We start from the raw sequence: 23,757 nt of genomic DNA on the forward strand, positions 1-23,757 counted from the left end.
CCCTAGCTCTGCGTTTGTCTATATAATAATGGCAAGTATATGTATGGTTAACGCTGATTGGACAACGCAGCTGTCAACAAGAAGCTCCATTCACCAATGAGAAACCTTCTGGCACATCCATTTATCCAACCTGCGGCTATCACTGTCTCCATATGAATAGCCTTTTGTCATCTTGACTTTCGAAACAAGCTTTTTTTGCGGAAGAGCGTCTTAGTCCCAACATTTTTCTAACAGTAGGCTAGACATTTTGTTGCTTCATTTATTCTATTTTCATTGTCTGCAATATGGCAAGGAGACGCAGAGGTCTGTAACTCAACTGACTTTCTATTTTCTGACTTTTGATCTGGTACTTTCGAGAAAATAAATGTCTTTCAGACAAACTTCTGTGTCGATAATATTCCACGTCATTATGGCCTAAATAACGACTTATGAAAGTATGATATTAATTAATATAAAATTATCTTATTATGTATTTTACAGGTCATGAAGAACATGAAATGCGTGAGTATAAACAAACTTTAATTCACTGAATCATTGTTGTATGAACTGATGTAGGCCTACGATGACTTTCCAGATTTCTCTTTCAAATAATTATGGAAAAAAATATTAACGTTACTTAACCATGTATATATGCATGTATAATGCATTTATAAAGTACCTTTTAGTGTTTACAAAGTGCTGTAAAGACTTAGATCTAAGTGTGCATAAACAATCCTATATTATAAGGAAGGAGATACAAATGAGGAATTACAACTGACACTGACAGTAAAAAAATTAGAGTAGGGACAAATATATATGTGTGTGTGTGTGTGTGTGTATGTATATATCATGCATAAATTATGGAAAACATCTATATTTTTTAACATTCTTTTTATTACTTTAATATGATGCTAACATTTTTACAAAATCCAGTTTTATTTAAAACTGATTTAATTGTCCACGTATGTGGACACCATGCAATAAAGGCGTAAAATAGGACATTAAGCCACAGATGACAATATGGAACATTGTGTTTTTATTATGCCATTTTATGCTATGTATATCAGCTCAGTTATTAAAAACAATAATATTACAATATAATAACAATAAAACACATATTGTAGTATAATGGTAGTTACATATGCAGAAACCTAGTAGCAATATGGGCAAATCATGGAAAACAATTGGTGTATAAAAACTACATTTTACTTTAAATTTTAGTTCTTAAAATACTAACATATTCATCATACTTTACTGTACATACAATTTTTTATTTTTTTACCCCAGTTGACCTCCTTGTATAAAAGTTTTTCACAGAAATGCCTTGGGCATTTGGCACATGGCTATTGCTGTCAGCCATCTTGGATTAATGATATCATCAAGCTATTAATATGTGGAATGCAAGACAGTAAATGTCAAAAATGGAAGGTGGATCCTGTTGTAGAGCAAGAAAATCTACATCCAGGCACTCACATAGTTACACAGATGTGTTTCAGCCCAAACAGGCCTTTGTCAGGGTGCTTTAACATTTCTAACTATATGTGAGGGCCTGGATGTGGATTCTCTTGCTGTACAACAGGATCCACCTTCCAGTTTTAATACAAATCAGGCAGTTCTCACACTATCTTGTTTTCTTATTACAGGTCCTCTCTTGAATGACAGTGGTAAGTAGCCTAATTTGGCAGTACATTTTGAGAGTTGGTTTCCAATAGTATTATTGACTCTATAATAATTTGAAACATGAAAAGATTCATTCCAAAATATTTGTTTATGCACAAGTCTTCAATATCTTTCACCAATACCACGTTCACACAATCCAAACAAATCAAACTTTAACATCAAACAGACTTGGGTCTACACCAAAAGCTCCATTGTAAAAGCCCTATATACCCCAAATTAAAGCATACTGTAGATATCTAATTTGTGTGCAGTATAACTTTTTTCTTAGGTAGTGTTTTATGTGTATTGTTCTCTGACTTTGCTTTATTCACTTAACAGATGAATCACTCACAGAAGAAGCCGGACCGTCCACAGGCTCCGATGAAAAGCTGAGATTGATGGTTCTTGGAGGTGATGATGCTCTTATGGATGAAGCATGTGGCACAATCCTTGGGGAAAGACAGAGCAGAGAGGGATTTAAATTTGGAGAATTGGAGCCCAGGACAGCTCAAGTTTGTGGCCGACAGGTTTCTGTATTAAAAACTCCATTCACATGGCTGGAACGTGTGAAATCATTCCTATTTTTCAGCAGAAAAGTTAAAGCTATCAGAAATGAAATTGAGTCATATGAGTCTATGATGTTTCCTGGGCCTCATGCCTTTCTGTTAGTACATAGAGATAAGAAAAACTCTGGCAAAGAGTATTATCTTTTACGAGCTCTCAGTGAGGTGTTCGGGAAGAAGGTCTTGGACTATTGCATTGTATTATTTATTGATCAGGCTAAACACAATGATCCAAAAAAGAATGACTGTTTGAAGATGTGTGGGAACAGAAACCACATCTTACACAATACTGACGACAGTGTTGATGAATTATTTAAAAAAACTGGGCCAGACAGTAGGAAGTTTTTCATAAAACATTTGGAGCGTGTCAGAGCAGCTAAAAATTATTTTGAAGCTGCATATGAGGAAAAGGAGAATAAACTAAGAAGAGAATTGGCAGAACATATAGAAACTGCTGAAAAACAAATTGAACAGCTCAAGAACAATGAAAAACAACTACTAAATAATCTGACTGAAGCAAAACTTGAAAGAGAGAAAGAACTGGATAGGAGAGTGAAGGAACTGGAGGACAGAGAGAGAGAGTTAAAAGAGGATAAAGAGAGACTTCAAAAACAAATTGAACAGCTCAAGAACAATGAAAAACAACTACTAAATAATCTGACTGAAGCAAAAAGTAAAGCAGAATTTCTGCATCAAAAATTACAATCAGAATGTAACATAATACAGAGAGAGGAAGAAGTACAAGCCAAAGAAAGGGAGCTAAATAAAAGAGAGAAAGAACTGGAGGACAGAGAGAAGGAGCTGGAGATCAGGGAGAAGGAGCTGGAGATCAGGGAGAGAAAGTTAAAAGATGATAAAGAGAGACTTCAAAAACAAACTGAACAGCTCAAGGACAATGAAAAACAACTACTAAATCTGACTGAAGCAAAACGTGAAAGAGAGAAAGAATTGGATAGGGCAGTGAAGGAGCTGGATGACAGAGAGAGAAAACTGGAGATCAGGGAGAAGGAGCTGAAGATCAGGGAGAAGGAGCTGGAGATCAGGGAGAAGGAGCTGGATGACAGAGAGAGAAAACTGGAGATCAGGGAGAAGGAGCTGGATGACAGAGAGAGAAAACTGGAGATCAGGGAGAAGGAGCTGGAGATCAGGGAGAAGGAGCTGGATGACAGAGAGAGAAAACTGGAGATCAGGGAGAAGGAGCTGGATGACAGAGAGAAGGAGCTGGAGATCAGGGAGAAGGAGCTGGAGATCAGGGAGAAGGAGCTGGAGATCAGGGAGAAGGAGCTGGAGATCAGGGAGAAGGAGCTGGAGATCAGGGAGAAGGAACTGGATGACAGAGAGAGAGAAGTGACACAGAGAGATGTGAGATCCAGAGAACATCTTCAGGCCACAGCAGATCCTGCTCCTGCTGGTGAGTATTTACTGTCTGTGTATCTCACTCGGTTACTATAATTATTCATTGACATTAATTTTGAAATGCTCAAGTTGAAATCACAAACAAGTTTCAAGTTTGTATTTATTTATATAGCACATTTAAAAACAGCAAACAGGGCTGACCAAAGTGCTGAACAATACACAAGATACAGAACAAGGACATAACCACACATTCATGACAACAGATGCTCAATGGCCTGGATTTTCTGCAGTAAAATGCTAGTGAATGTTTTTACTCTAGTTTCTAGGGACAAAATCAGTCCTCTAGATGAACGTGAAGAGCTGAAGAGCAGAGATGATTCACAAGCCAGTGGATCTCCTGGGACCCAGAAACCAGTAAGACGAAACAGCAAGGAATTACAGCCACCTGATAGTAAGTTTTCTATCTGTAATACACTGTTACAACTATTAAAATTTATCTCAAATGATTCACTTAATGCTTTAATATTTATCAACTTCTCTATTCATTCTCCTCAGTGTCTGAACATTAGCACAGACCACTAGATACTCTGTGAATGGATTGAGATTGTCCTGAGGTGAGATTTTTCTTGTTTCTTCTTGAAGAGATAATGGAAATCTGTTATCATATACTGACCATTATGTAGTTCCAAACCTGTACGACTATAATATTTCATGCTGTTCTTTTTCATAGAGTGACTGGAAGTTGGCGTAACCACAGCTATCAATCTCTAAAACAGAAAAATGCCATGCAGTATCATAACAGTATTTAAAATAGCGTGCACTATAGGTCTTCTGATGTCATGTAATGCTTGAACGAGGAACAGACTGAAAAAAATAGCATTGCCATTTACTTACATCTTTCAGCGCCCAAGACTCTCATAATTCAAGATCTCACAAGTGGGTCTGAAAGAGATTTGTTAAAAGGAACAATTGATCCTCATTTTGTTAATATTTGACTGCTGGTAAACACAGATCTTACAATTTGTCTTTTTCTGAGGTACTTTTGCAATGACTTTTAACCATTTATGTGCTAATATACTCATACAGTGTATGAAATGTATGTAATATTTTTGTGAAATTATTATATTTGATGACACAACATTGTGCTTTAAAATATTAAAGCATTATTTGAATACATCCTGGAATAATTAGCTTTTTTGAAGCAGTTTAAAAAAGTGCATGACTTCCACACACTATAATCTCCAGTCATGCTGTGTTTTAACAGTGCTAATGATCTGTGTGAATGAGACAATGTTTATGAAGTAAACAAATATGAATTGTTAAAAACATCTCAAATATTTTCATGAGATCTTCGAACGAATCTAAATATTTTGCAAAGAATATTGCAAAGTTATTTTATACTCTGATTCAATGTAAAATTTTGAATGATGGAATAATACAAAATCTTTTATAATAAATACTGCAATATTCCGAACGAAAAAAACAAGATTTGTCATTTTGATTTCATTGTGACTTTAATGCCAAGTAATTCATGAAATGATGCAACATTCTGATCAAGTCAACAGTTAAAGACCTAAAAGTATGAAGTAAAAGCATATACAGCAAATAGCATTTAATAAAGTCAGCTTCCTCCTTATTTCGGGAGTTCATTATTTAACAAAAATGTTTGAAACTAATTATTACCATAATTAACAGCAGAATTTAACTATGGTATTATTATGGTAGTTACAAGCAAAACCATGCTTCTCATTATTATATGGTTTATAAAAACAAACAAAAAACAGTGCAAGCCAAGGTCATTTTCTATGCCGGTGGTGTGTTGATTGAAAAGCTTGTAAGTCTATGATACAATAATTTCCAGTCAGTGAACAATGAACATTGTCGAGTCGCTCATACATCGTGCAGATCTGCTGAGAGTTTGCATTGAATTAACAAACACATAACTTAGCATATTTTTAAAATATAGGATAACCACATCCAGGCAATTTTGGGGAGAATCCTGAGTCAGAAACAGCATTTCTTTTCTTCACTTCAGAAGATGAAAACAGATGCTGACGTTTGTTTCGGCATGGATTAATCGATCGTTTTTCTAAATAACCGTTTTGTTGTTCTTGTCCAGGTTTTGTTCACAGCACAGTTAAGCAGGTAAGTTGAATTATTTGTTTCTTTATGAAGGTGAATGTGTTGTGCTTCTTGTTTTTGTCTGTAAATAATTGTCATTTATGTTTGACGGACTTCTCTAATGATCAGAGCTTATATTTTTATCTGACAGAATAATACTCCAAATGCCCAAGTGTCTATGAAAGTTAAAGAGTAGCAAAACTCGAGAACATGTAGATGTGAATTGGAGAACTTGTACAATTATCAACAATTACCTCAGAGTTTGACTGTTTTGCCATTGATTTTAACATTCACATAGATAATGCAGAAACCAATATGGCAAAAATAAATTCAAACTGTTTTAAAAACTTTTGATCTGACTCAGCATGTACATGGACCCACACACAATCGCGGACACACTCTAGATTTACTTATCAGTAAGGGTCTAAACATTTCATCGATTTTTATTAAGGATGTAGCACTGTCTGATCATTTCTGTATTTTCTTTGATATATTGATCTCTCCTGGCATTGAAGCTAGATCTGTGTCTGTCAAGAAGAGATGCTTAAATGAGAACACTAGTGTACTATTTATGAAGACCATATCTTTAACACCTAGCATATCTGCTGACTCTGTTGATTTTCTCCTTGATTCCTTTAACTCAAAAGATAAAAGTTTAATTGACGATATTGCTTGACTTCTAAAGTCCAGAAGAAGAGTGGCAGACAAAAAGCAGTCAGAATTATATAAGACATATATGACATTGTCTGACCTTCCAGGTCACAGATTTGTGTTGCTGGGCACTAACATGTCCAGAACAACAACTCAGTCAATCTCCAATAATGCCACTGGTTCCTTAACCTGTAACCAAGAAGACTAACACACACACACCAACACGGTTCCAAGGTTGGATTTGGCCAGGCTCTAACTATAAACAGGAGAGTCCTCTCAAAACATCAAGATAATGAGTTCTCTCTCTCAAGGAGAAGACACTTTAGTCTAACACAGTAAAGTAAAGCTTTAGCTAAGAAATGGTCACTTAAACTAATGGTTCCTTGTGACCTAGTTGTCAGAGTACCCTAGAAAAGCAGATGGATGTATTGACACATGTTGAAGACCTTTCTCAAACAAAACATCTTTCCATATTTCATTTCTGGAAGCCAGGCTAAATAAGCAAGCACTGTTACTGCATTCAGAAATACAGACATTAGAGAATACATGAAAAGAACATTTCAGTGATCACACTGGTAACTTCTATAACAAAATAAAATCTTACAAGAGAAGTCATTCAAATCATGTGATGTCTAGGAGGAAACATATTGATTAATACCTTGATTATAATCACTCATTACACATACATCGAAGCAGCAGTGGATTCCAATCCCCCCCTTCACCATAAACCATGATGTCCTACACAGGGGAGTCTCTCACCCCACCCCCGCTGTTAAAGAAGTAACTCAGTAACTTTTACTACTTTTTACTTTTACTTGAGTAGATTTTTAGACCGGTGCTTTTACTTGTCCTTAAGTAAAATTTTATTACTCTTTCCACCTCTGGTTACGACTGTAAACACCGGTCAAATTCGATTGCCGTGATTGGATAGCTTCTCAAAAACAGAAGAGTGTCTTAGTCTTAGCATTTGACATTGAGTCATTGTCAGTACTGTCTTAAACACCCTGTGAGCCGCACTTTATCTTTTAACATGAGATTTTGGCCATAATGACATAAAAAACACAATAGGCCCACACAAAAATGTATTTTGCTTATGTCACAGTTTGAGGTAAATCCGGCCCTGCAGGTATAAGAACAGGCTTTTGTTACTTTTACTTTCAAAATAGATCGTCTTATGTCTATAATGGGTTTATTTTAAGGTTCATTGGATATTTTGTTGCTTCATTTGATATTTTGCTCATTGTCTACTACAGTATGTCGAGGAGACGCACAGGTCAGTGAATCGGCTTTCTAGAATATTTCGTCCCGCTTTTGTTCTCGCTTTGAGAGAGTAAATGTGTCCTACAGACAGACTACTTTGTCAATCATAATAATTCCAGGTCATTATGCCCTATTTAAGGACTAATGAAAGAAATTACTGAACAAAACTTGATCATTTTGTATTTCACAGGAAAGAAAGATGGGACTGAAATGCGTGAGTTGAAACAAAATTTAATTTATTGAATCACTGTTGCATGAAGTGACATAGACCTAATATTTGAAAATGTGTAGGCCTATACACACAATCAACGACAACTTAATCTGGAATTATCTGGAATGTCAAATGAAAAAACACTATAATGTGAAACATTAAGGGAGAGAAGTAGAACTATGATTTTTAGGTTTAAATGTACAAATCAGGCAATTGTCACACTATCTTATTTTCTTATTACAGGTCCCTTGAGTCGGGCTGGTAAGTTGACATTTTGTTAAAAAACTTACTTTGTTTCCAAGTAGTATTTTAGTATTGATATATAAATGGAAACATGAAAAGATACATTCCAAAAATATTTTTATGTCCACAAGTAAATAAGATAAATGTAGGCTAGTAGTGTGACCAAAGATCAAAATCTAACAAAATAACAAATCAAGTGTCATATTTTAGACAGCAACTGACCTCACATCCAGTAAAAATCACCAGAACACCAGTTGATTAAAAGTCATTCATTAAAATTCCTAATAGAAATTCTATTCATTCCGCCAAATTAAATGCTATTTATTTTATAATAAAATGCGGTGCAATTTATACACAATTCAACTTATAGGCTATACAAATATAATTCCATTGCTCTAAAATTTCAGTTGAAATTCAGGAATTGATTTGGATTTAAGTGGTTTGATGTGCATCCAAGATTGGAAAATGAAGATTTTCGCATTTCACCCAAAGCTAATGCAAAAAGCCAGATACAGTTTTGTTTTGTATATATTTTTGTGTTAATTTAAAATTTATTTTTCAGAGTTGTATAAAACAAAGATTATTGGGGTATGTTTTTCAAGAAAATATTTTTTTCTGGGTGAAAATTGTTTCTTCACCAATTTTGTCACAATTGACTGACATAAAATGTCAAAGGTGGGTCTTGAACGTCTCTCAGTCAGAGAAAGCTAGCCTACTTCTCTACCTCTGGTCTACTGGGGAAGACAGTTTGTAGAAGACCCATGCATGTACAGAAGCATAAGCAAACTAGGAGGCTCAGATAATTTAAAAGCAGGCAGTCTTTACTTGATCTCAGTTTTCAAATACAAGCAAAAGAGCAGTCATAGCTTTACAAAACATAAAGTAAGCCCAATGGCAACAGCGAAACAGCAGATCCATAGGGGAGACTCAAAACTGAACACAGCTCAATCAACTGCCAAACTTAAATAGGGCAAAATACAGGTGGAACACATTAACTTGATGAGCAGTCCTAACTAAAGAGTTCACAGCAGTGATGGTGAAATGAAGCTTTGTGAAGCCCGGGGGGCGGGGCTTTCCCCCTGGACTGTATCATAAAATGGTTCATTACTCGAAGCTTTTCAACACGTTGCACACTAACGACATCTTGTGGTCATAAGGTGGAAAAGCTGCCTTTCTGTCCCAGAAGACCTATCCATTTTTATATTGTTTCATTTGTTTCATAAATCACTTTGTGCTCTGTAAACCACAAAGCAATACAATTAATCCTCATAATTCATGTGTTAGTGTTGATGTAGTTCTTACACAATGTATGAACAAACAACTGTATGAATGAATTTATGAAAAAAATAATAATAAATAGGACTAATTAACAGAAACTGTTCTTATGAATCTGCTTTGATCAACAAATGCAGCCTTATTCACATACACTTTAGCCTCAGTCCTAATCCTACGAGTTCATAGGCAAGGCTCATGTTGGCATAATCAAAATGAAAGAAATTTATTGTGGAATGGTGAAGTGCTTGTGGAACTGGGGAGCTGACATTTTATTTTGTGGGTCGAAGGGTATGACACTCGAAACCTGCTCAAGGGATTCGCGCTATTTTTGAATCTGAATACGAAGCAGTCACGTGACTGTGTGTGGAAAGGGTGGAAACCAAAGGTGTGTTCGACATCGGCTGCGGTTGGATGTAACCGATCGGCGAGAGTAGCCGCGTGCAGGCGGGGGGAGCTGCAAACGGAGACGTGAAGTCGGACACTTTCTGGTTCCCGTAGTGACCGCTCACGTGGTGTTTGCATACTTTACCACAGCTGAAGTGAAATAAATGCAATATTTGCCTAATAATACACAGATGTTTCAGAGACATTTTCATTCAATACTTTATGTAGGCTACTGCTTCACACAGCGTCTGTTTGAACAATAATAAAGTTCAACATAGCTAGCCTACTATCAATGAAGTGGAGTCTACGTTTTTAATCAGTTTTAATTTGATAAACATGACACAATATAACATCACAAAGACATGAAAAGAGTGTTTACTGTTATAAAAAACTGATTGGTGAACTTTAGAGGAACTAAAGGTGTATGATTAAACACGAAACACACGTGATCGTTGTCATGCGGTGAATTCGGCCAGCGGTGGAACAGCTGTGTCGTCATCAGCCCTCGTGCAGCCCAGTGCAGCCGCTCTTGAGAAGCTGCACTGGCTGAGTTCTCCGGCTACTCTCGAATCGCTCTCGCGGTACTTTGATGGCATACGTCACAGTCACGTGGCGTCGGCGCTGTATCAAGTCGGACAAAATTTCTAACCGGCATGCACTGCTTCAAGTCAGCCGCCGATCGGTCTGCGCAGAGCTGCATGAAGTCGAACAAGCCTGAAGCTTCGGACGTCACAGATCCCGTGGTTACGACGTAGATGTGACGTGAGCAACCCGTCTGTCTTCTAGTAGCTGTGCCAAGAGAAATCTGAATCATTCCCTTCCGAAAATTGCAGAGACGGAGAGTGTGAGTAGGAGGTGTCCAGGAGCAGGAGCAACTTTTGCTAAGTATTCTTATTAATAATTTTGTCATTTTGCCTCCACGTCCCCCTGATTGCCCGCGAGCTTCTCCTCCTGTCCATACGGTAATTCTCTACTGTGCGACAGAGAGTCGCGTGGTTATGACGCAATCGTTAGCCTATTTTTACAAAAACTGCTTCTACGGGGCCATAATGTAAGATACAAGGTAATGGAGCCTTTTATACATTTTCGTGTTTCTTTAGAAATAAAATAATGGACAAAAAGAGTCTTTAAACGCCTCAGATGTAAAGTTATTCGCTGTCAAAGTGACGCCAAAATGAATGGGAGTCAATGAAATGCTAACATCAGAAGATGGTCTGCTAATCAATGGCGGCGCCCGGGGAAGCTTCAGTTTCCAGCTGATGGATTACCCCCTTGGATACACTGCTTCAATGTGAGATGTTTTGTTTTTTTGATACAAGCGTGGAAGCCTCGGTGCCATTGTGTCATTGTGTTTCTCTTTGGCTGTGCATTTATGCATTTGTTCTCTGACTTTTTTCACTTAGCAGATGGATCTTTCACAGTTGAAGCCGGACCGTCCACAGGCTCCAATGAAAAGTTGAGATTGATGGTGCTTGGAGGTGATGATGCTCTTATGGATGAAGCATGTGGCACAATCCTTAGGAAAAGACAGAGCAGAGAGGAATTTAAATTTGGAATATTGGAGCCCAGGACAGCTCAAGTTTGTGGCCGACAGGTTTCTGTATTAAAAACTCCATCCTATTGGCTGGAACACTTGAAATCATTCCTGTTTTTCAGCAGGGGAGTCAAATCTCTGGAAAATGACATGAAGTTTTTTGAATCACTGTTGTTTCCTGGGCCTCATGACTTTCTGTTAGTACTTAGAGATGTGAAAGACTCTGGTAGAGAGAATTACCTTTTACACGCTCTCAGTGATGTGTTCGGGAAAGAGGTCTTGGACTATTGCATGGTATTATATATAGATCAGGCTTGGCACAATGATCCAATCAATAACTCATGTGTGAAGATGTGTGGAAACAGATACCACATTTTACACAATACTGACGACAATGTTAATGAATTATTTAATAAAACTGGGACAGACAGTAGGAGGTTTTTCCTAAAACACTTTGAGTGTTACAAAGCAGTTGCAAATTATTTTGTAGCTGCATATGAGGAAAAGGAGAATAAACTAAGAAGAGAATTGGCAGAAAATAAAAAAACTGCTGAAAATCTAAAGAAGGAAATGCATGATATGAAAGAACTAAATGCAAAGAAAGTGACAGAATTGAATGAGAGAATCAAAGATGATCTAAAGAAGTCCAAAGACAGAGAGAGTGTGTTAAGCAATGAGTTGGATGCTCTCAAAAGCAGAGAAAATCAGACGAGGAAGAAGGTCCAGAGGCTAAAAGAAGAACTGATCAGTTACAGAGACAGAGAGAATAAGTTCAGCAAAGAGTTGGGTGCTCTCAGAAGCAGAGAAAATCAGACAAGGGTGGACTTGCAGAGGCTAAACGAACAGCTGATCATTTACAGAGACAGAGAGAGAGAGTTAAAAGAACAGCTCAAGGACAATGAAAAACAACTACAAAATAATCTGACTGAAGCAAAACGTAAAGAAGAATTTCTAAATAAAAAATCAGAATCTAATATAATTAAAGGAGAGGAAGCCAAAGAAAGGGATCTAAATGAAAGAGAGAAGGAACTGGATGACAGAGAGAGAGAAGTGACACAGAGAGATGTGAGATCCAGAGATCATCATCTTCAGGCCACAGCAGATCCTGCTCCTGCTGGTGAGTGTTTACTGTCTGTGTATCTCACTCGGCAGTCAATATACTGTAATTATTAATTTACAAGAATGTTTAAGTTGAAATCACAAACAGATGCTCAATGGCCTGGATTTTCTGCAGTAAAATCCTAGTGAATGTTTTTACTCTAGTTTCAAGGGACAAAATCAGTCCTCTAGATGAACGTGAAGAGCTGAAGAGCAGAGATGATTCACAAACCAGTGGATCTCCTGGGACCCAGAAACCAGTAAGACGAAACAGCAAGGAATTACAGCCACCTGATAGTAAGATTTTTATGGTTTCTTCTTGAAGAGATAATGGAAATCTGTCATCATATACTGACTATTATGTCATTCCAAACCTGTACGCCTATAACATTTCATGCTGTTCTTTTTCATAGAGTGACTGGAAGTTGGCGTAACCACAGCTATCAATCTCTAAAAAGAAAAAATATCATGCAGTATCATAACAGTATTTAAAATAGCGTGCAGTATAGGTCTTCTGATGTCATGTGACGCTTGAACGAGGAACAGACTGAAAATTATAGCATTGCAATTTATTTACATCTTTCAGCGCCAAAGACTCTCATAATGCAAGATCTCACAAGTGGGTCTCAAAGAGATTTGTTAAAAGGAACAATTGATTCTCATTTTGTTCATATTTTACTGCTGGTAAACTACGGTGTATAATTTAACCACCTGATGTAAAGGTCATTTTTCTGTGCTAAAAATATTTATGGATTTTGTTGCTAATAGCCACTTATGGTGTTAGATGTAATATTTAGCCATTTCTGTGTATCACTAGTTTTGTTGACACAACATTGTGCTTTAAAACATTAAAACATCTTAGTATGCATCCTGGAATAATTAACTGAATTAATTTTGGAGCAGTTAATTTTTTTTTCATGACTTCCACACACTATATCTCCATGCTGTGTTTTAACAGTGCTAATGATCGGTGTGTGAAATTATTCAACATTGTGTTAACATTACAAAGAGACAATTTTTATGAAGTAAACAAATATAAATTGTTAAAAACATCTCAATTATTTCCATGAGATCTTTGAACTAATCTAAATATTTGTTGTATAAAAGTTGTTGTATATGCTCTGGTTCAATGTAGAATTTTGAATGATAAAAATAATTTATAATAAATACTGCAATATTCCATACAAAAAAACAAGAATTGTTCATTTTGATTTCATTGTGTAATTCATGAAATGATGCAAAATTCTGATCAAGTCAACAGTTTAAGACCTAAACGTTTAAATTAAATAAAAAGGTCCGGCATGTGACAGAAAACAGGCAAGAAATGCCTTTTGCCTTTTGTTCATCTCCAAACAAGCTTGTTTGCGGAAGATCGCACTATAAACGATTTCTGTCGCTTTCATATTGTATTTTCAATTAATTTTTACCTCAGAAACTTTACACTGTTGTCAATTTTGTAGCTTTTACTTTGCTGTATTACCAGCTTTGCCTTACTGTAGAAACTATTTACAGTATGTTGCTGTCAATTTACGTTGTTATTTAAAGAAAAGAAAAGAAAAACGGAGTGAGAAAATAATTACAGTAATCCTTATATTAATGTTAAACTGAACAGTGTTACGATCCCTCAGGAAATCTATAGGGCTAAAGGGATAGTTCACCCAAAAATGAAAATTCTGTCATCATTTACTCACCCTCAAGTTGTTTCAAACCTGTATGAGTTTCTTTCTTCTGCTGAACACAAAGGAAGATATGTTGAAGAATGTCGGTAACCAGACAAATGTGATGTGGGTTTTCTTCTGTTTTTCTGTGAATGTGAGGACAGTTATGGGGGGTACTGTGTGTGGTTGTTGGATGTTAATTGAAGTTCTGGATGGGATAATTATGAGCATGTTTTGTGTAGGTAAACTGTGTGTTGGCTGGGTGTTATACGCAATGTGTCGTAATTTTTCTCTCGACTGCCCAATACGAATTTCTCCAATACGAGACAAAGGCTTATCTTATCTTAACTTGGTTAGTGTTGTCGGAAACACTGTAGTTTATGAAAATAAGTAGAAATAAAGAAGATAAAATTATGGTTAAATGCTTACAGATTCAGAGAGAATTGAGCTTATTGATCAAAACATAACTTAGAAGATTTATATAAAAGGAAGGCTGAAGGTGCCTTCATCAGGTCTCGTCAGGACAAAAACACTTACAGTTGCTGATTGCTTCTCTCTGCCAAATGCTAAATTATTACACTGTTTAAGTAGTCAAGCTAAAGCACGCCTTACTATTCACCAGAGCGTTAACAACTGTTAACAACCGTGAACTAATGAGAACAAACACGACTTAAGCATGAATTTTTCCTTGTAACGACAACTGTGCTAAGATTAAATGAGAAAAGACGTTCCTTCTGTTGCTGATTGCTTATGCAAAATGAAAACCACTATATGATAAACTCACCTTAAAGCAGGGATAGGCAACTCCGGTCCTGGAGGGCCACTGTCCTGCAGAGTTTAGCTCCAACCCTAATTAAACACACCTGAACAAGGCAATCAGTGTTTTCAGGATTACTAGATAGATACAGGCAGGTGAGTTTTTATGAGGGCTGAAGCTAAACTCTGCAGGACAGTGGCCCTCCAGGACCGGAGTTGCCTATCCCTGCCTTAAAGGCTCCCTACCTGTGGCCTTCTTTCACAAATCTTAAAATCATCATTGGTAGAATATAAAATATTTTTAATACAAGCATTTCAGTCAAATATAATTGATGCAATATGTCAAACCTTTAACCTGCTGAGGGGGAAATCAACCAGTGGCAACTGTTTAAAAATAGCCCAACTCTGCTGGAAAAATGCAGACTTGGCAACCCTGATTTTAACTGTTACACCAAAGTAAAAGAAATGGAAAATTACTGCTTCATAACATCATCATGTGCCATTAAAAATCTTGAGATGGAGACATTCACAATTTATTTAAGATAACAAAGCATATATAATGTAAGATTAAACAGCAACATAAAAATCATATAAAATTAAAAGTAATAAGAAACTGAAACTCTCTTGATGTCATACAATAATGCGTCCTCCTCCTTCTTGGTTTGAAGTGTGTACGTTTGCTCCAAACCACATCCTTTGTTCAAGTGTTGTTTCAGTCTGCAGTCTGAGCATGGTTTAATTTTCATAACTTTTGTCTTAATAACAGCTGGATGGAGGAGTGTTCATTTTGCTCTTTTTTTTTTTGAACTAAAATGAATGAATTAATAGCCTTATAAAACTTTTTAAAATAATATTTTCCACATGGCACAGAGTGTTGAATAATCACCTTCAACATGGCGCAGAGACTACAAAAGAGAGGTAACACTTTCGTTTTGACTTGTTTACTTTTTTTGATGAAAGGTAAAATGAAGATTACTTATTATTTTGATGTTTGAGTTTTTGAAAACTGATTAGCAGATATAGTGCATCACAGATTACACCACAAGTGCAGATTTTAGATAATATTTACAGTTATCCTTAGACCACAAATGCATTAAAACATGGTTTCATTCTCTTTTGTAACAGATGGAACATTTTCAGACGAAGCAAAACAATCCACAGAATCCATTAAAAGATTTAGATTCATTTTACTTGGAAGCAATGATGTTCTCATAAAAGAAGCTTGTGATAAAATTCTTAAGTCAAAAGATATAAATGATACCACTAAACAGGGGACGTGTGAGTTAAGAGAGGCTTGTGTCAGTGGACGGCATGTCTCTGTAGTAAAAACACACGCTTATTGGCTGGAAAACATGAAACTGTACTCCTCCTTCAGCAATAGAGTCAGGTCTATGAAAAGGGACATGGAGGCTTGTTACTCACTGGTCTTTCCTGGACCTCATGCTTTTCTGTTAGTGCTTGGAGATGTGCGTAACTCTGGTAAAGAGCATTATATTTTAAAAGCCCTCAGTGAAGTGTTTGGGCAGGAGGCATTAGACTACTGTAAGGTGTTATTTATGCATGAATACACAGACAGCGACATAGGCAAGAACCAATGTGTCAGAAAGTGTGGAGCAAGGTTCCACATTTTAAAAGAAAATGAGGAAAATGTTCTAAAGTTATTTAATGACACTACTGGGACAAAACGGAGAAATGCGAACTTTTTTACAAAGGATCTTGAATTGCTGGACAAAGCAGAAACCTTTTTTAAGAAAGAATTCAATGCTGAATATGAGGAGAGGGAGAGCAGACTTAGAGGAGATTTGGCAGAAATGAAAACAACAGAGGAAAATCTAAGAATTAAAATTACAGAAATGGAAAAACAGAATTCCAAAAATGTTAGAGAATTACAAGATCTGCGTAAAGAAGTGGATGCTCATAGAGCCAGGGAGAAAGAGTTAAGTGGGGAATTACGTGATTCCAGAAGCAGGGAGAATGAGTTAAGTGGGGAATTACGTGATTCCAGAAGCAGAGAGAATCAGTTAAGTCAACAGATAGATGCCCTCAAAAAGACAAATTACGAACAAAAAGAAGAGTTGTATGCCCTCAGGTATTATAAGAGACAGATGAATGTAGGACTGACTGCTTCCAGTGAAAGAGAGAGTCAGCTGAAGTCTGAATATGAGGAGCTTCAAAGAGAACTGCAGCTCAAAGGCAGTGAGAAAAAGCTAGAAAAGAATCCAAGGGAATCAAAAGAAATTCTGCTCACAAAAACACAGTTAGAGCATAACAGATTACAGAAGCAAAAAGAAGTCCAGGCTCCAGCGCAAGAAGAGCACGACAGGCCGAGAACTTCGGAGAGAAGAGAGGTGGAACTGGATGAGGGAGAGAGAAAACTGCTGCAGACAGTCACTGGATCACAGCATGGCCATCATATCTCAACAGCAGTTACTCCCCCTAGTGGTAAGTATGTTCAACATGCGTTATCTAGTAGTGATAACTAAGTGATAACCGTTATCACGGTATGTGAACTCAAGATGTCATTGTGTTTTTATCTACAGTGTCTGAAAATGAAGAAAAAGTCCATCCTCTGAGTGAAAGAGAATGTGAGATTGAAAGAAAACTAATCAAAGGTGAAAGAGTGAACCCTGCAAGACAGAGCAGCATTGACAATCCACCCAACCGTAAGTATTACACAAACATCAAGTAAGCTCAATAACAGAAAATGCTGTCGGGTTAACCTCAGAAAATATGTTATTTTAGTTGTAGTTCCAATACAATTGAAAACTCATTCTATTAATTTTGAAAAGCTACCGTAATCAATTTGCAAAGAAGTCGTTTCCTTTTAACATTGAATATTTTGTGGCCTCAAAAACTATTTTAAAACTTTGGTAACTCTGTAAAAAATTTTGCTTGGAAAGTGTGTTTCTTTCTTTTCAATAAATGACAATCGTTTTCATATTTTATGTCCAATAAAATGACATTCAGACATTTCATGGCTTAAGTGTCCAAATTAATATGATGTTCTTTTTAATCATAGTGTCTGAAGCCAAAGTAAACCCTCAAGAAGACACTGGATACCTTGAGTTTGAAGGATTGGAGCCTGTGAGAGAAAACAGCAAGAGATTAGATCCACCTGATGGTATTCATTTTTTTGTGGATTTGTAGAAAACGTACATTTAATTATGAGGCTTTTAGCCTTTTATTTGACTCCAGATGTGATACCTAAAACTACACACATGTCTCTTCCTCTTAGGATCTGAAAGTAATCTGCATATGAGTATACTATAATTGAACTGAGGTGAGTGTTTGGATATTCCAGGTTCCCAGTGAAGTTTTAATTACAAGTTAAACTTCAAAAACTTGCAAAATGTGAAGTATCAGCCCCCATTGTTCTCCTCACAATATGCTGATTAGTCAACATGATGAATGTTGTGTAGAACATGTTACAAACACATGGATGCTCTGCTCCATTCTGAATAATATAAATTGTTCAATTCTTATGCTTAAAGGGATGGTTCAGAGAAAAATCAACCTAGGGTCCTTTGCACCATGATCTCGAGCCAAACACCCCCCCTAGAAGCCATTTTTCTTGGTCGAACATTATTAAAGTTAGAGCTTATTTAGAGACATCGGCCGGATGGCTTAGTGCAGGCGCTAATGGATCCAAGGTTGTATCTCGTAAATTACCCCACTAATAATGCCAAGGGCCGGGTTTCCCAATAACGATGTATTTTAGCTCTTAAGAGCGCTTTCTACATGCAAGGTTACGAACGCTCGCAGCAATTCCACGAGCATTTCCCAAAAATGCACTTAACATGAACGCGCGAGAACGCGCTCTACGTGCTACTTAAGAGTCGCTGTCCATTCGTGAAGTGCTAAAACATAACCTTATATGGAATCGTATTCTGAACGTTTAACCTAATAATTGTTGTGGATTAGCAACCAAGACAAGTCTATATAAAGCACCTACAAGCGGAGGCACTGACAAAATGGCAAAAAAAGAAAAAAAAAAAAAGAAAAGAAAAGATACCTTTCAAAAGGATTAAATTAATGTCCTTTTAGAGGAGATAGAGCAAAACAAATATGTAATTTTTAACAGATTTAAAGGATTTATGTAATTCATTTTTTGTTCATTCATTAAATTTTGATTAAAATTATTAGATTAAATTATTTCTATTTTTTTGTTTTGTTTTCTGACCTTTTTATTTCTTTAATTTATACATTAATTTAACCAACAACAAAAAAGAGTAATAAAGTGTACAATAAAGTACAATCAAAACCTTATATTATAATCACATTGCATTTGAATAAAATTAAAGGTGTAATCTGCCGGTTGTCCTGCAGGTGTCCTCATAAATCTGTTTTCTTACGATGCACTTGGGGATGTACGATTACTCCAGAGCACTCATAGATCTACGATGATTTTTAAGTGCTACTTAAGCTACGATGCTTTTGGGAAACAGACCATAATATTAAGATCAGTCGTACGATCGTTTTTACGATCAACTTAGGCTTACGATGCTTTTGGGAAATGCAGCCCAGAATGGTACCAAACTTAAACAGTAGTTTGGTGTTTGGCTCGAAGTCATTGTGCAAAGGACCCTGGGTTGATTTTACTCCGAACCATCCCTTTAACTCTTTCCCCGCCAGTTTTCAGTGTTATACTGTAGGGGGCGCTATTACACATCTTCTGAAATCTCCAGATCCAAAATCAAGCGAAAAATAATAGAAACAAGTGATAGAAGCATTGTTCACAAGAATGATAGCTATATATAAACTATAACTATATAGGAATGATAATGTTGGAATCACTTTTGGAGTGAATTTTTCCAGTTGATGAACGATAAAAACATTGACAGCCAATCAGAATCCATCCTGCTTTAAAGAACTTGAGCATTTAAAGTGACAGAAGACTTGGAATAAACAATAAACAAAAGAATATAATCCGCTGGTGTGGACGCTAATATAGTTATTCCTACAGTTATCTTAATAGTTTTCGTTCCTGGTGCCAACGGTCCTCAACGTTACCGAATGAAAAGTTGACCCATGACCCATAGGACTAGCTTTGTGGGTGTCGACATAGACAGTATATAAACTGGACACAGCGACCCCATTGGATTCAACGGAGACAAGTGAAGTCAAATTGAAGCTCTTACTTCCTGGGGGTCGAGCGTACTGCGCAGACTCAAACTGAGCTTGACGACGTAGATGTGACGTGAGCAACCCGTCTGTCTTCTAGTAGCTGTGCCAAGAGAAATCTAAATCATTCCCTTCCGAAACTTGCAGAGACGGAGAGCGTGAGTAGGAGGTGTCCATGAGCTAGGAGCAGGAGCAACTTTTGCTATGTATTCTGATTAATTATTTTGTCACTTTGCCTCCACGTCCCCCTGATTGCCCGCAAGCTTCTCCTCCTGTCCATACAGTAATTCTCTACTGTGCGACAGAGAGTCGCGTGGTTATGACGCAATCGTTAGCCTATTTTTACAAAAATTGCTTCTACGGGACCATAACGGAAGCTACAAGGTAATGAAGCCTTTTATACATTTTCGTGTTTCTTTAGAAATAAATAATGGACAAATGAAGTCTTTAAACGCCTCAGATGTAAAGTTATTCACTGTCAAAGTGACGCCAAAATGAATGGGAGTCAATGGGATGCTAACAGCAGGTGGGGGTCCGCTAGCCAATGGCGGCGCCCGGGGGTACCTTCAAAATAATAGAAAACCCTGCCCCCTGGGTGTCGATGGAAATTATCTACTATCTATGTTTTGATCATCTTTCTGAATCCGATCCAGGCATAGTCTTTGACAAAAATGCGATTTTGTCATCTTTTCGGTCAAAATGTTTATGTAACTTACCCACATTCAAGTGATGATGAAAAAAATGAATGCATGAAACAAGAATTATTATTATTATTGTTATTATTTTGATGAAAAGCAGAGGCTCTGTTCCCATTAGACGTCCAGAGAGGAGGAGCTGGACGTCATTTGACTGCAGTGAGCACCACTTATCAAAAATCATTGCATCATTATCAAAAATGCTGGCAGTGGCTGGCAACTTAAAAAAAAAAAAAATGCTGACGGGAAAAGAGTTAAATTGAGTGTTAAGTGATTGTGGGGTGTATTTAATTATATGCTTATAAAATTGTAGTTAGGCCTATCCTATGTGAAAGTAAGTGATGTTTTTTCCCTCTCTCTTTACATTCAGTTTCCTGGAATGTAAAGTGCCAATCTCCTTCATACTGAGTTATCATCCGACTGGGAAACACTTCATCCACACTTCAATCACATGATGGCATGAGCTGCAAGACTCAATACAGATGTGTGCTTTAGTAACTGTATTGTTAAGTATATTCTTCAGCCAAAACGAATGTGAATGGTTTTGATAATGTTATTGATATTTTATTTCTGTATTTCCTAGTTTTGGCATCAACAGATTTGTTGATCACAATTACATTAAAGTTTCTTTAGGGTAAAAACTGTGGTTTAGAGGAGATTCAACACAAAACGAAGGTCAGAGTAGCAACAGATAATATCTTTTAAAATCCTTAATGATTATTCATATCATGAGCCTGCACATATGTGTAACTGTAAAATCTTCTCATAGTTTTAAAGCATTCTGAAATTCTTTTTGTATAGCCTGTAAATATTTGTATGATTGTACAAACCCCATTTCCAGAAAAGTTGGGACATTTTGTAAAATGCAACAAAATAAAAAGAAGCTGTTATTTGTTAATTCTCTTGAACATTTATTTAACTGACAAATGTACAAATAAAAGATTTCCAATGGTTTCACTGAACAACTTTATTGTATTTTGTACAAACAATGATTTTGATGGCAAAAGTTGGGACAGAGGCATGTTTACCAGTGTCACTTCACCTTTCCTTTTAATTACACTTTTTATTTAGCCTATATACACGGTATATTTTACCCAACTATGACGAATTTTGCTCCTGAGAACCCCAAAAATGCAAGGTCCTTTCTGCTTTTTCATCAAATGATGTTTTGTTAACACAGTTCGGGAGGAGCACGTTCAGATAATTAACCTGATTAACTTGAGAGGAGCGCATTCAGGTAATCAACCCATATAAGAGGCTATACAGCAGACTTACCTCTGTTCATTGACAGTTTATCAGCATCCCTCCACCGCCTCACTTCTAGTTCTAACTATATCAGAACCGGGGAATATTGTGATAATTCCATGTTTATAAGTAAAAATGGATGTAAAACACGTCTTTTGGAATAAAAACAAGTAGCCTACTTGGGGTGTCTTGTTCATCTTATTTATTTTCACAGCCTAAAAGCAACAGAACTTAAATAAGATCCAGTTTATTCACAGCGCATGATGAGCGTGAAACACGAGATAACCACCTTTGAGCTCGAGGATGTCTGATCCATAAGGAGAGTGTGTTCTCTGTATAGCCTACAGTATAGGCTACTTGTCTTGCGTCCGTATGAGAACACAAGAAATCATAGATTAAGAAACGGCCATAGACCCAGGCTGTTGTGCGTCAGAACAACATCATTCTTCCACTTTATTATAAATGCTAAGGTTTGTTTCGGGTTAGCTGTTGGCTTGTAATTATCGATAGTCTTTCTAAATAGCCTTTTTGTTATTCTTGTTCTGGTTTTATTCACAGCACAGCGCAGTTAAGCAGGTAAGGAGAATTATTTATAATTATATTTCTTTGTAAAGGAGAAAGTGTTTTGTTTCTGACTGTAATATAGCCTACGTGTCATATGTTATTTACACACAGACTATAATTTATCTAATGATGATAGCTTATATTTTTATTTTATTTTACACGATAGGCCTACACATTTTTTTGTCGCATAAGTTAAGATCCTGATTCTCGATGGATCATTCCTTCTTGAAATGTAATTTACACCTATACCCTTTTGAGTGTCTTTTGTAATTTTGCTGTATAGGCTACAGTTCAGATTTGGGGCAAAACAGTTGATGAAATAGGGATGGGCGAACGATGCGTGGAATTTATGAATGAAATGAAAAGAAGAAAATGATCCGATCTTTTGAAGCGCAGTGAGAAAAACTTAGCCTAATTCATTTATTATTCCTATAGAAAACATATAGCCTACATAGACTGTAAAACATTTATTTTGCATAAAAAAGTAATATTTCACATAGTGTTTCCCAACTCTGGCCTATAATCTGACAGACGGCAAAGCTGCTTTTCAGATGCACTGCAGTGAAATCGGACACCACACCACATGTAGCATGTACAGCAGCACTGCTAGCACAACGCCTCATCGATATAGCTATAGCCTACAATAAATGCGTGTTTTCATTTTTGTTTCATATTTGCGTTTACTTGTGATGTATATTATTTGTGCATGCAGCCTGTATAATAAATTAAAGAATTATGTATTTAACTGCTAAAATTGTTTTGATTCCAAATCTGAAATGAAAGTTTATTGAAACTTATAATGTGTGCATTCTATTTACAAACAGTTATAGCCCACTACGGATGGGTTGTAATAAAATAAAATGTAGCCTACATGTTTTTATGCCAATCCCCACCCGTGACCCCACCCCTATATTTCATTTTAACACGCACACATTCTTGGTTTCGCTATCTTTGTGGGGACTCTACAGAGGTTTAATGATTTTTATACTGTACAAACTGTTATTTTCCCTAAACCAAACCTGACCCCTAAACCTCCCCCAACTTTCTGCATTTTTACATTTTCAAAAAAATATAATTTAGTATTAACCTGGCTGGCCCCACAGGTGATCTCAGGTTTTACACACACACACACACACACACACACACACACACACACACACACACACACACACACACACACACACACACACACTTTATGTTTTTAGCCTGTTCTTTTGTATTTCTTCCATATTTGTGTAGGGGAAAACGGGGACAGTTGCAACATGGGGATGGTTGCAACATGTCATTTTTCTCCAATCAGAAACAAGCTAGAGTGATGACACTCATACTGCACATGTTAGACCCTCCCCCCACCAAGAAGACAGTAGACATATTCAACAAATGC

At 36.6% G+C, this 23,757-nt stretch overlaps 3 protein-coding genes across 3 annotated transcripts; all 3 read left to right on the forward strand.

Annotated features, from left to right (window-relative positions):
* Positions 1-491: 491 nt before the first annotated feature.
* On the forward strand, positions 492-5,239 carry LOC311097220 (uncharacterized protein). The gene is made up of 6 exons (XM_084136767.1): positions 492-501; positions 1,623-1,643; positions 1,978-3,612; positions 3,877-4,008; positions 4,113-4,171; positions 4,288-5,239. The coding sequence occupies exons 1-5, from the start codon at positions 498-500 to the stop codon at positions 4,124-4,126; spliced, it is 1,806 nt and encodes a 601-aa protein (XP_083992893.1). The 5' UTR covers positions 492-497; the 3' UTR covers positions 4,127-4,171; positions 4,288-5,239.
* A 6,567-nt stretch (positions 5,240-11,806) lies between these two features.
* On the forward strand, positions 11,807-13,221 carry LOC311097046 (uncharacterized protein; the record flags this gene model as incomplete). Its single annotated transcript, XM_084136508.1, has 3 exons — positions 11,807-12,353; positions 12,500-12,631; positions 12,748-13,221. 3 exons carry the CDS (start codon positions 11,807-11,809, stop codon positions 12,750-12,752), a joined length of 684 nt encoding a protein of 227 aa, XP_083992634.1. The 3' UTR covers positions 12,753-13,221.
* Positions 13,222-15,407: 2,186 nt separating this feature from the next.
* LOC311098102 (uncharacterized protein) lies at positions 15,408-21,518 on the forward strand. The gene is made up of 6 exons (XM_084138191.1): positions 15,408-15,666; positions 15,874-17,190; positions 17,289-17,411; positions 17,768-17,869; positions 17,984-18,028; positions 20,935-21,518. The coding sequence occupies exons 1-5, from the start codon at positions 15,642-15,644 to the stop codon at positions 18,016-18,018; spliced, it is 1,602 nt and encodes a 533-aa protein (XP_083994317.1). The 5' UTR covers positions 15,408-15,641; the 3' UTR covers positions 18,019-18,028; positions 20,935-21,518.
* The last annotated feature ends 2,239 nt before the right edge of the window (positions 21,519-23,757 follow it).

The sequence above is a fragment of the Abramis brama genome, assembly GCF_963993115.1.
Source record: "Abramis brama genome assembly, chromosome: 15".
In the NCBI taxonomy this organism is placed as follows: Eukaryota; Metazoa; Chordata; class Actinopteri; order Cypriniformes; family Leuciscidae; genus Abramis; species Abramis brama.